The sequence below is a fragment of the Rhinichthys klamathensis genome, unplaced genomic scaffold (genome assembly GCF_029890125.1).
Source record: "Rhinichthys klamathensis goyatoka isolate OS25496 unplaced genomic scaffold, OSU_Roscu_1.1 h1tg000561l_1, whole genome shotgun sequence".
Taxonomy (NCBI): Eukaryota; Metazoa; Chordata; class Actinopteri; order Cypriniformes; family Leuciscidae; genus Rhinichthys; species Rhinichthys klamathensis.
In genome coordinates, this window is record NW_026607027.1 from 94,265 (window position 1) to 107,660 (window position 13,396).

At 36.0% G+C, this 13,396-nt stretch overlaps 1 protein-coding gene across 1 annotated transcript in view; it reads left to right on the forward strand.

Moving 5' to 3' along the window:
- Positions 1 to 235: 235 nt before the first annotated feature.
- LOC130073787 (transmembrane protein 255B) overlaps positions 236 to 13,396 on the forward strand; it is a 53,594-nt gene continuing 40,433 nt past the window's right edge. Inside the window, exons 1-3 of the mRNA XM_056239405.1 lie at positions 236 to 378; positions 1,346 to 1,488; positions 4,362 to 4,424. Coding sequence (XP_056095380.1) covers positions 321 to 378; positions 1,346 to 1,488; positions 4,362 to 4,424 — 264 coding nt within the window. The 5' untranslated portion in view covers positions 236 to 320. The remainder of the gene's footprint in view (positions 379 to 1,345; positions 1,489 to 4,361; positions 4,425 to 13,396) is intronic.

The window sequence follows — 13,396 nt, forward strand, 5'->3', positions numbered from 1 at the left end:
AAAAATCTTCCTTGAGAAATAGGCTATTCACTGTAGGAAGGTGTGACAACTATCCCGCAAGTAATCTATTCTGCATGTCTGTGGAAGTTTCAAAGAAACCATAAAGTCAAATAGAAGGTCTTGCCCCAAATTTTAATATCACGTAACACATACCAGGTTAGACGATGTTCAGTTGAACTTCAGGTTCTAATTTTACGACTTTGAATTCCCCGGAGTGCGCGGGCACGTGTATAAAAGCTCGAGCAGTCGCGGTGGCGCGCACAGTCCGGATTTATACCAGTGAGTGAGATCGAGTGGATTATAAACATTAACGAATAAAGATGACAAACTCACAGGAAACGACCCTTCGCGACGCCGCTCCTCCACATACTGCTGTGGGTAAGTGTGGGATTTCAAATATATAATAAATTGTGCGGGAGAAAAAAAAATTAGAGAGTATTTTTTATTTAGGCTGAAATATTATTATATGAAAGAATGGTCTGCGTTAACTTGCACAACTCATTTTTATACGCAAATAAAAAAATCCCTCAGTATTTTATCATTTATTGTAAAGTTTAATAGATAATATCATGCAGTCTTACATTTGATAATCTTTATTTGATTGGCTTCAGCTCAAGTAAGTGAGACCTCAGGTAAAGTGGAACGAATTATTTTCACGATTGACTGTCCTTAAAATCATTAGACAATCAAATGTAGGCTACCTGTCATTAATAATTGTCTCAATGGTCTTTGCCTTTCTGAAAATGTTATCATTTGTCTGAAATAATCTTATTGGATATGATTATACACAAGCATCTAACAAGGGTGTATTTAATAAATTAGATAAAGTGAGACCTAATTTAAAGAAATGTTTTTGTTGTGCTTCAATTATATAAAGCATTTGGTATAATTTTGACATAGCCTACTATAAACTATACTGACATGTGATGACATACTACATTGACATTTAGGATGATTGTAAAATCACCAAATGCTCAAAGGTTAAGATTGAAATGCTAGCAATTCAAAATGCGTGTCATAGATCTCATAATTCCTACTGAAATCCTTTGAATCGTTTAATATTTTCAAAACAGTTTTATAGTGGTAGCACTGAGAGATAATTTAGCTACCAAATATAGTTGGCAGTTGGCAATATGTAAATATAATATATATAAAGAATTTCCCCTGTGCATGCATGGGCAGAGAATGATGTATTATTCCAACTTAGTTTGTCAGTCAAGAGAGAAAAGTTGTATTTTAGCTCATTTAAACTGTGTTTATGTTGTTGATTTGCAATCATTCGTAAGATAGGCTAACTTCTTCATTATTTTTCATTTAACTGTATTTCTCACTGTCTCTCTGGTAGATGCAGTGAGGATGAGGAGGAGAAAGGCTCAGTGGCTGGTTTCAGGCATGTTAAGTCTGTCTTTGCTCATTGTTGTGATGGGTATCTACATCAGCACACGCACTGAGAGTGTCAGCATCGCAGGATACATGTCCGGGATTATCGTAAGTATCAATCACATTTTGAATCATATTGGGTGTAAATGCAATAAAAAGAAAATATATTTAAATGTTTATAAAACAATGTTTGTTTGTTTTTTTGGTTTGAATTTGTTTTCTTTATCTTCTATTTCTATTCTGACTAACTATAAGACCTCTTGACATCCTTGAATATTTTTGTACATACCCTGGGGTACTAGAGTTTATTCTGGTCTCAATGAAGATTCCATTCCAAATTCCAGCCATATGAAAATGTACTTATATGTCTCATTCAGTTAAACCATAATCTGATAAGAAAGTAGACATTTCAAAAGGGTCGTCTGTCAAGAAAAACACACATTTTGGTTGGAGAAGTCATTCCCGCAACAACCCAAGCCAAATTCACTGCTCTGACTCTATTTGACTAATAGAAGTTGCCAAAAAAGACAAAGACCAACCAAACCTTCCAAGACAAATTTTCATGAGAAAATCGCACACTACTATGACGCAGGAGTATCACAGTTTTATCTGAAATACAATTTATAAATTAAGTTTTGGATAAAATCATTTTGGATCTCACCAGCCCTTTCAAAATGCTTAGCCTGTGCTGAAAGATGATATAATTATGGTAATTTAGGAGAAAATGATGTTTTCCAGTAAATGCTATAAATCAAACAAATAGCATTTAATTGTTTTTTTTGGAGAATAGCAAACATGCATGTAATGTAGGTTTGTGTAATTTTCTTGGGCTTTGACATAGGCCCACACACTGATTCTCTTAATTTACAGAATTTACGGAAAAGAACCTTTTAATTTCCCATTTCATTAATATGAAAATTATCATTTTGTCACATACTCAGCACGTTAGTGAAATTTCTGTGAAATTTTGTGGGTAAAAAAGGTTCATTGTCTTTTGTCAATACTGTAGCAATGTATGATACACTGCTCACACAGAAGTCACTTTCAAACCAAGCAGCTTTCTGCTGGTGGTCAGGGTAGTGAATCCATGTTACTAACTTGAACCCATTGCGAAATCTGCATGGGAAAAAATTGCCAAACAACGAACATTGAAAATATTTTTCTTCTTACTTATCATGGAAAAGATCAACTTCATCTCCACACCAATCAATCCACTTGCGGGTGCGGGACATCAGAAACAGAGAGATCCATGTGCAGTTTTTTAGTGATTTATTAATAGTGCAAAGCAGATAAAGCAAGGGAGCAGCAGGCCAGAATCTCGTGTATCATTGAGCAGGCAAGGGTCGATGCAGGCAGCGAGCAGGCGAGGTCTGGGTATACTGGCAAAGGGTCGAGACAGGCTGCGGGCAGATCGGAATCAGAAATCCAGGCAAAGGTCTAAGTGGGCTGGCAGCAAACTGGAGGAGTCAAAGAACAGAAACAGGGTCAAACCAGAGAGACAAATTATAGGAGATGAGCGCTCAGAAATGATCACAAAGGTAATGCAAAACTTCGCAGGGAATGAAGTGAGAGAGAGGACTATAAAGTCCAGAAGATGGGGAACAGCTGTGGAAGGTGATTAGCGTCAGACCCGCTGAGAGAGATGAATGTAATGAACGGGATTAATATTCAGGTGAGGGTGCCCTCTGGTGACGAGAGAGGGAGCTTCCAGAGTCTGGGATTGTGACACCACTGGAGTTCCACAGGGCTCAGTACTCTGACCTGTTTTATTATCTTACACTTAGCAACATCATCATCTCTTTCTACTATCATTCTTATGTAAATGACACTCAGGCCCATCATTTAAAGCTGAATTTACCAAAACCCTATGTTATTGTTCATTCCATCAAGAACCAACATAATTAAGACTTTATCATTTCAATCAGAATCAGGTTGAAAACAGGTTCCTATAGCATACAGGGCAGTCAATGTTCAAGCCCCATCCAAGATCTGTAGTCCTATTATGACACCTAGGACTATAGCTAGGGTTGCCAACTGCCACATATAATACATGATCAACTTGTATATAAATATGAAATGCTATGTCTTTTTTTAAAATAAACTTTTCTTGGGCCATTTGTACAGTATTTTTCCATGTACCCCTCAATTCACTAACAAATACCTGTTGGACAGGTCCCACAGAGATTGTCCATGAATTGATATACAAATATATATTATACTTTTGGATCCTTTTTATCTAACTATAAATTATTCAGAATGTCTCCTTTGTGGCATATGGGTTTAGAAAAACATGAAAATAAGGACAGAATTTCTCCCCATTTTTGTGAACTAATCCTTGAAGTGTCGGCCCTTATAATACCTGAATTTGTATTTCCCTAATTAATAAATTGCATTAGTGACTTCATCTGTGAGCTCAAGGCTGTTCAGACATTATAAACAAGAGGCTTCTTGTTGATACAATGTCAAATATTATCAATGGGTTCACAGCAGGAAAAATAAGATAATAAAGTCAGTCTGACAGTGAGAAGTAAACCGCATACTGTGTTGCCAAAACATCTCTTTTCCATCTGTGAACTTGGCTGGTCTGTGAAACTCCAGCAGATACCCTACTGGAGACCTGGGTTATGAGTATAGCTAAAGTATGTCAGCTTTCATAAGCTGACGGTCATGAAGTTTTGCATGCAAAGTGATTGGATCTTCCAGTTAGCTATTAGCAAGATGTTGAGGAAAGGTTATATGTTCCATAACAGGATGTAATCTCATGAACGCTGAAATATTTATGTATTTCAGACTTTCCCTCATATTTTCTTGTCATATAAGCTTGATAAACCCATAGAATGAATGTCATAAATCATTTAGCTTGAAATGAATTGAAACCATGATAATGATTCCCAGTGCTCGTATGGTCATGCTAATGTTCTCCAGATAATTTTGCATCATTTGTTTCTCTTTTTACATTTATGTCTGTCTGCTGATTACAGTTGGCGTTTGGATCCTTCTTGGGAGTTCTTGGACTATGCCTGGAGGAAAACCGCAAACAGCTGGTAGATATCCCATGTAACGTTTTCAGTCTTCCATCATCAGCTTGGGTTTTGTCTTCCTGTTTTATGATCCTGCTCAGCATGATACCTCGTCATCCTGCAATGGTCCTTTAGTTATGCTTCACAAAATAGGCTATGTACTATCTTTTATTGTCCTTTTTCTTCACTGTGGTTATGGAAACATTCTAATCTCACGCTTCCAACGTGCAAAGATGTGAAGCACAAACATTTAAAAACACAAGATATCAGTTTTTTTTACCACAGTGCTCCTGAATGCTTGGTTCTGGTTGAATGTTTCAAATGTTGATTAATTTTTTGTGACTGAATGACCACATTAAGGCTTTGCCACACTAATATCTTTTTCTCTCCGTTTTGGCCTTCCGTCCATAGTGAGACGGAGGTTTTGTCCTGTGAAAACTGAGCTTTTTGAAAACGCTTTCCCAAGTGGATAAATTTGAAAACGCATGTTTAGTCATGTGACGCATATTGAACTGATAGATAAGATACAGTATGTATGTTTATACTGCTATTCTGCCTGTTATGTGCTATTCACTTTCACTGTTGCTAAAGATATGTTACTTTGTACACTCTGCATATCACAGTCCTGCAAAGATGACAGAAAATGTACTCGTAATTGCTGTCCTGTGGCAAAACATGAGAGTAGTTGTGTTTTAGACCAAACATGTAATGGTGAGTGAGTGCGACCTGGACTCATCAGTGAATGGTGAGATATTTTGCTAAAAAAAAAGATTCTGCCAGAAGAATAGCATGAGAACTTTATTATATATGTTCCGACGGCATCATCTGAGTCAGCTTTTATGAGGTTTTACGCATGCGCAGTAAGGTGATTTGAACTTTTTCTGACGTTTCAGTGTGGATGGATTTATAAAGTTTTATAAAGTTCTATATCACTTGACCACATTCTTCACGATAGGTTCAAATGTTTATAAATAAAACTTGAAAACCCATAAACTTTAGTATGCAAAATAATGAGAAAGTCAGACATTTTCAAAACTTTGGTCCTCACAAGTATAACCAAAACTGCAAACACACAGATCTGGTTTGTGGTGGGAATTAGAGTTTGATTGTCTTTACACTGAGCTGAAGATATTTTCACATATCACATCATAATCCTACTCCTTAACCTAACCCCCACTACACAGACCTTTCTGAATCTTTACATTTTTAAGCTAAATTAAGCAAATTTCCTTATGGGGATTGTTGATTTCTTCCAGTAATGTAGGTGATTTCAGGTTAACTCTAATTACTGGGTGAATTAGTGATGTAACAGTAAGTAGAAAAGAGGCAAAAACCTGAAAATCACTATACAATGACAATTACACGTGTAGGAAATGTGGTATAGGAAATGTGGTATAGGGTATGAGTGGAATTACTGGCATTTTGAATTTTTCAATGATTCATTGATCCTTAAATATTACACTGAAGCATATTCGTTGTTGATATCAACTGTACCTAGACAGATTAATGGATAGTACAGTAGTGCAGGTAAATCTCTTTAACTAGAGTGTTAGTGTTCCTAGGTCAAAAGTTAAACTCTATCAACAGTATTTTTGACATGCTGTACCAGATTAAATTATTTTGGTTATAAATGCACTGAAAATGTTAGTTATAGAGAGTACACATCCTTGTGACAACGAAGTACACAAAGAAGTTGAGTGGGGGACGGAGGGGGGTGACTGGGACGCCAGAGTCACTGTCGAGCCCTCTTGAGGTGTCGTGGGCTAGTCGACGAAACACTGAGGACGGAAGGTGCCCACTTGAAGACCCTAGAGATGTCCCCTACTCGGCTCAATCCAGACGGTTGTCGTGCTGGTCCTGTAGTTGCAGCCGTCGCGTGCGCTGACGCGCCAAGTACACTGCTGCCGTTAACGCCGGACAGAAGGGGAGTCACACCACCATATGGAAAGAAGCGTAAATGGATGGAGAAGCATAGTTTACTGTAAAGCTACGTCTTAGTTTTGCTTATCTTGGCGAAAGCCGAGTACAAATCAGTACAAATTTAACATCTGTAAAGACGTAGCTTTACAGTAGATGTTAAAAGCATGAAGTTTTAACATCTACTCTCGTGTAATGGAAATCAATCACTTTAGCATACTTTTAAAAACAGTAGGCTACTTATTAAAATACTGTACTTTAACAAAATAAAGAATGTAATGTTTTGGGACACATAATTACATGTTAATTGCAATTGAATGTATTATAGTTAAAATTGATATTAAATGCAGTCAGCTGAACCTTTTAGCTGAGTGCTTTTTTGACCCACTTAAGTAGTACTTAAGTACATCTTTCTACGTAACTTCATTTCTTCTATTGCTTTTCAAATATGGTTACAGTGTGCTGAATATGCTGACACGCATTTATGGTAAACTAAAATATAATGTAATGTAATTTCTACTGAAATTTGTGTCATGCATTTAAATAAAGCCTATTTGTAATTACTACTGTGGCCGAGAGAGCTCAACGCACAGCCGGGTTCGTCACTTATTGGGGTCCTCTGGAAACATTTCCGTTGTGGTCTGTGCTATTTGCAGCGCGTTTCTGTATTTGGTTGTGTTTTGAACTTTTGCAGTGCTTTTCTGTATTTGGTTGTGTTGTGAGTATTTGGAGCACACATGTGTTGTGAAACTGATGAAGATGTTTTCTTAATTTGCGGGTGTTTTTCTATTTGCATGTGTTTTCTTCAGTTGAGCTCTCTCGGCCACCATAAATTACACATTTGATGCATACACACATAATGATGATTGCAATTTTTGCAAACTTTAAATGCAACATTGAGTAACACACTGCAGTTATGTCATCACAATAACTGCATTTCTTTAAAGCATGACAAAAGATTATTGAAACAATTATATGTGCACTTTTTTAAAAAAGTGTGTTAAGAAACATTGTCATGAAACACCTAACTGGCCTTTTATTTCATTCATATTATCTGTAATAATTAAAAAAAAAATGTATTAAAATATAAAGAACACTACAAAAATACATTCAATACAACCAAGCACACTTCTCTAAGGGCAGATAATCTCTGCAACAAAGCATTTTGCAAGCAAGCTAATTTTATTTATCTGGCACTTCTCTAAACAAATCATTGCAGTTCAAAGTGCTTTACAGGCAAGAAAGAAACGATGGACACAATATTGGTGTCACAAGGCCTAAGCGTGCTGTAGATAGAAGACAACGAAGAATTCACAAAATGACTTTATTAAAGGAAAGATAACCAAATCCAATCATGCGTTAACATGAAGCAACAAAGGAGCACTGAATCAAGGGAACTTATACACTGACAAACAAGGAGAACTAATTAGACCACAGCTGAACTAGATGTATAATCGGTAACACTTTAGAATACGGTTCCTTCGTTAATGAATAACTACACAGGAACAAATGAGTAACACAATATTAACAATCTAGTAACTACTATTAACTAACAAGAAATTCTGATTAACGAATTAGTAAGTAACAGTGCACAGATGAAAGTGGTAGTTCACTATTAACTAATTGATAACTACTTTTTTTTTAATGCTTCCCAGAGAACTACTGAAGAAGATTAATACAGTAGTTCATGCAAAACTAATCAATAACTAATGCAGGACAAATGACTAGCACTACATTAACATTAATAACTGCTGTAAACAAATACACAAGGTTTATCAATATGTAATAGCATAGCAGACTTATGATTTGAGAAATAATTAGCCTATGCTCAGAGAACTATTTATCAACTGAATAATTTTAAAGAAATGGCTTTTTAAATGCAGTTGTCGGGACCTTACTTGTCCTGTAGTGATTCAATGCCAGTCCAGAGGAATGCCACAAAATTGGCCAGAGTCACGGTGACGGCTGGAACATATTGAGTTATCGGCCATCCAAATACCATATACATACAGAGATTTTATTATTTAACCTACCTCGCAAAAAAAAAAAAAAGATTTTATTAATGTCTCCTACCTCAAACGTGTGTAAATATCTTGTGAAGGATTAGAAGATTCTACACTTTAGGATTGGCTTTTCATGTAAGAATCATGATAACTAACTAGTAATGACTCAAGTGTTACTACATACTTCTAAAGGAATGACTAATTATTTGGATCCGTATTCTAAAGTGAAGATCACGAAACTAGTAATTACTCAAGTGTTACTACATACTTCTAAAGGAATGACTAATTATTTGGATCCGTATTCTAAAGTGAAGATCATGGTAACTAACTAGTAATTACTCAAGTGTTACTACATACTTCTATGGGAATTACTATCTAAAACTTCACCAAAAACCTCAAAAGCTTAAAAGAATTAGTAATTCCTTTAGAAGTATGTAGTAACACTTGAGTAATTACTAGTTAGTTACCGTGATCTTCACTTTAGAATACGGATCCAAATAATTAGTCATTCCTTTAGAAGTATGTAGTAACACTTGAGTAATTACTAGTTAGTTACCATGATTCTTACAGTACTTCTCTGGGAAGCATAAAAAAAAAGTAGTTATTGATTAGTTAATAGTGAACTACCACTTTCATCTGTGCGCTGTTACTTACTAATTTGTTAATCACAATTTCTTGTTAGTTAATAGTAGTTACTAGATTGTTAATATTGTGTTACTCATTTGTTCCTGTGTAGTTATTCATTAACGAAGGAACCGTATTCTAAAGTGTTACCGTATAATCAAATGAGTAACTATGGTGACATATTAATGAACTAACTCAGGTGGGGAGGCTGTAAAAATAGAAAGAATAGACAAAACAAACTCAAAACACAATGAAACAGTGACAATTACTATAAAAAGAAAATACATTTTTTAATTCAGAAATTGGCAGCTTTTTTTCAGCTTTATTTTTTGTTAAAGTGAAATTCATTCTCTTACTTAAATTATCCAAAAATCTGTATTGTTTGTGCTGTAAAGTTGTTTAAATTTTCCCTTTACCAGCAGAATGAATTTATTTATGCATCATTCATAAAATGGCCCATAGACTTCCATTGTACAGTAAGTGCATTGTTGTGCTTGTTTTTACAAAGTGATGGACACAATTATATTTCTGTGGTAATCGGCAGCATTTCAGAGGTGCTGTTGATGGAGCATAACCAGAAGACAATGGGTTCATTTAATGATTCACAGATGTATATTTGATGTTTTGCTATGTAACAGTTATACTTGATTTAACAGACGTGCATTAACAGAAAACAACTTTCTTTAATACATAAATGATGTTCAGGCAAAGTGTTCAAAGCAAGCAGACCACACACATTTGAATGCCCATGGTACAGCCCAGAACATTGTATCTTTGTATTTGTTTTCTTTAGGTTATTTATTCTGCTATTGTAATATTTAACAGAACTTTTAAATTTCGGTGAACTGGGACAGATACATGTCCAAGCCACAGTTTTTGCTCCAGATTGGTGTTCCAGGCGAATTGGGCACCCTTTATTTCTGTCTGTGCCTCTTGTACTTTTTTAAATGGCAGTACCACTTACTCCAATATTTGCTGGGTCACTATAGTGTACACACAGCATGAGCTGATTTCCTGCCCAGTGTTTATGGGACTGGTGTCAGTCCGTCTATACTCAGCTTCAGCATAAACTTGCCTACATTCTACATCAGTGGTTCTCAGCTGGTTTGGCCATGGGACAGCATCAGAGACTGACAGAGAAGAAATCAACGAATTTTGAGATCGCAATAGACGTGAAGGACTATAATGCGTTAAGAGCTTGCTCAAGTACTGGGGAGCTAAACCATTTAGTGCTTTGTAAGTAATCAGTAATATTTTAAAAAGTATACGATGTGTACGATGTTTAATAGGGAGCCAATGCAGTCTTGACAGAACCGGGTTAATATGGTCATATTTCCTGGTTCTGGTAAGAACTCTAGCTGCTGCGTTTTGGACCAGCTGTGGTTTGTTTATTAAGCATGTAGAGTAACCACCCATAATAGCATTACAATAATTTAGCCTTGATGTCATGAACGCATTAACTACTAATTGTTCCGCATTTGTCATTCAGATGACAAGAACATATTTATGTCAAGAAATATAGAGCATATGCATATCATCAGCATAACAGTGAAAACTAATGCCATGTTTCTTAATGATATCTCCCAAGGGTAGCATGTACAGAGTGAACAGCAACGGTCCTAGTACTGAGCCTTGTGGTACGCCATACTGAACTTGTGATCGATAAGAGATCTCAGTGGTCACTATAGTGGACAGCTATTTAAAAAGCATTTTCTTGAATTTGCAAGGGTTTTGATGGCAAAGTTGCACATCAATCTCTTCAGTGGACCCTGGTGCATCATCCTATACATTGCAACCAAGTTGTAAGCCATTGTGTTTTGACTTTTCCCCCCTCCAAACCAAGATGGCCAATGGTCAGTCAGACATGCCAAGTTGCTCCGGAATATCCACCCATTCCTTCTATCCTAGGAGACTCTTGTAGGTAAAAAAAAATATTGCAGCACCAAGTAATATCTAATGAGTCATATCACAGTAAAATTTTCCAAGTTTTGATTTTAGATTGGGAGAAAAATCTGATTAATCACCTGTCCACTGTAATGGACCTCATGCATCAATGGCTATATTTCAGCTACAATTCATACTTATACTGTGAATATTGTTTTTGAAAATACTTTATCTGCAGTGACTTTTTTTGACTGTAAATAAATGTATTTGTATAATTAGAATGTAATTTTCATTGACATCGAAAAAAGTTATGTAATTACATAATTTATGTGACTTGTAATGCATTACTTTACTCATTTCATCAAAAAAGTAATCTAATTACGTAATGCATTACTTCTTAGATCAAAACGTTATCTGTTTACGTAATGAATGTTGCTTGTAATGCATTTATTTACTCGTAACATCAAAAAGTAATCTGATTACGTAATGCATGTTACTTGTAATGTGTTTCTTTACTCGTAACATCAAAAAGTAATCTGATTACATAATGCATGTTACTTGTAATGTGTTTCTTTACTTGTAACATCAAAAAGTAATCTGATTACGTAATGCATGTTACTTGTAATGCGTTTCTTTACTCGTAACATCAAAAAGTAATCTGATTTCGTAATGCACGTTATTTGTAATTAATTACTTGTTAGATCAAAAAGTAATCTGATTAGGTAATGCCTGTTACTTGCAATGCATTTCTTTACTCGTAACAACAAAAAGTAATCTGATTACGTAATGCACATTACTTGTAATTAATTACTTGTTAGATCAAAAAGTAATCTGATTAGGTAATGTATGTTACTTGTAATACATTACTCGTAACATTAAAACAAATCTGATTATGTAATGCATGTTACTTGTAACACATTACTTTACTTGTAACATCAAAAAAGTAATCTGAATGCGTTATGCATGTTACTTATAATGCGTTACCCCAACACTGCTAATTTCAGATGAGATTGAAAAAAAAACGTATCGCTAGGTTTTCTCAGAAGAGGGCTATGCTAGAAATGTGTCCATCTTGAACATAATCAGAATTATCAGCTAATAAGGGGAAATTGACATACTCTGCACACTGGAGGGAGCATCTGAGTGGTTTCCACAGTTGGACCTTGACAGGCTGTAGAAAATTCTGATGGAATCACGTCCTCATGTTCTGATATCAAAGATACACGAAGTGCAACTTGTATGAAGGTCAATTGCCTTTGCAATATTTCGGATTTATATTTCTTTTATATATTTTATAGTTTTCACATGATTTGATAATTGTATTGATTAGTTTGTTAAATACACATACTTTATATGTTTGATTATTGTATTATGTTTAATACAGTATCTCTTCAGTTTAAACCATAAATGCATGCTGTCCACTCAAGTGGACATCTGAAAATCTCTTTGAAAATTTTGTTTAAAAAAAAAATCTAATCAAATCTTGTTTTTCATGCCCTAAGAGCAATAAAAACACATAGGAAAAAAATCCTGACTGAGGTTATCATAATTCATGCATGAAAGGGTTAATTTACTTCTACAAACTGATAACGGTCTGATAAGTATGTTTAAAGTCCCTGTAAAGGCAATTAAAAAAAAAAATTCTAAACACATTATAAATGTTAGAAATGTATTTCTAAAACATATTACAATGACTGTGAACTGTGAAGTACTGAATTGTGGAGTTAGACCGTTAAACAGATTTTCACCATTGCTATTTTCCGGATTTTTTGGGCGGGGCTAAAACGGGGCTCGATGACGCACTGGAGCCCCTGAGCTCCTGGACACGCCCCTACTTGATGACGCACTGGAGCCACTGAGGTTGTCCGCTCCCCTAACAATATAGAGCACATTCACATCAGTTTTGCCGCTCAATCGTGAGTTACGGTCAGTACTATTAGTTACTACAGCAGCCTACAGATTGCTAGCTAGCTATCCCTTCGTCACGGAAATGCGTAGGCCTACTACCTGGATGCGATCACCGGATCACATACAAAACAGATCGGTGTCCTTATTTAAATTTCCGAAAGTGGATTAATTTTGTGAAGAGCCAACCTTGATGGAGAGCTGAGGATCACTGCCAAAACCCGCCTCTCTAAGTGATAATTTTACACGGGATAGTTTTATAAACTTTCGACATTCACTGATAATCCGTTGTTACTGGTGAATGGGGCCGAACCGACTATCTTCCGCCTCGGCATTCATCCTCCCGTCGCGCCGACAACTGGTGCCATCATCGGCAGTGCGTGCCCACCGTGCGAGCATCTATTCCGGCTGTAGAGTTGAGTGTGGCGACGGCAGCTTTCCCGCGAGTGGGCGTGTCTTCAGCGCAGCCAGCGGACACGCCCCCAGCGTTTGAGAGCAGAGACTACTGCTCATTTTTTCAAGATTTTGATAGCTTATTTTATGTACTTGCTGGCTTTTTTTATCATTCAAATTTGGCAGGGTGGCTAATAACACATTTTTCTGTGGTGTGACAAACACAGAACACATACAAAATTTTGACTTTACAGGGACTTTAAACCATGC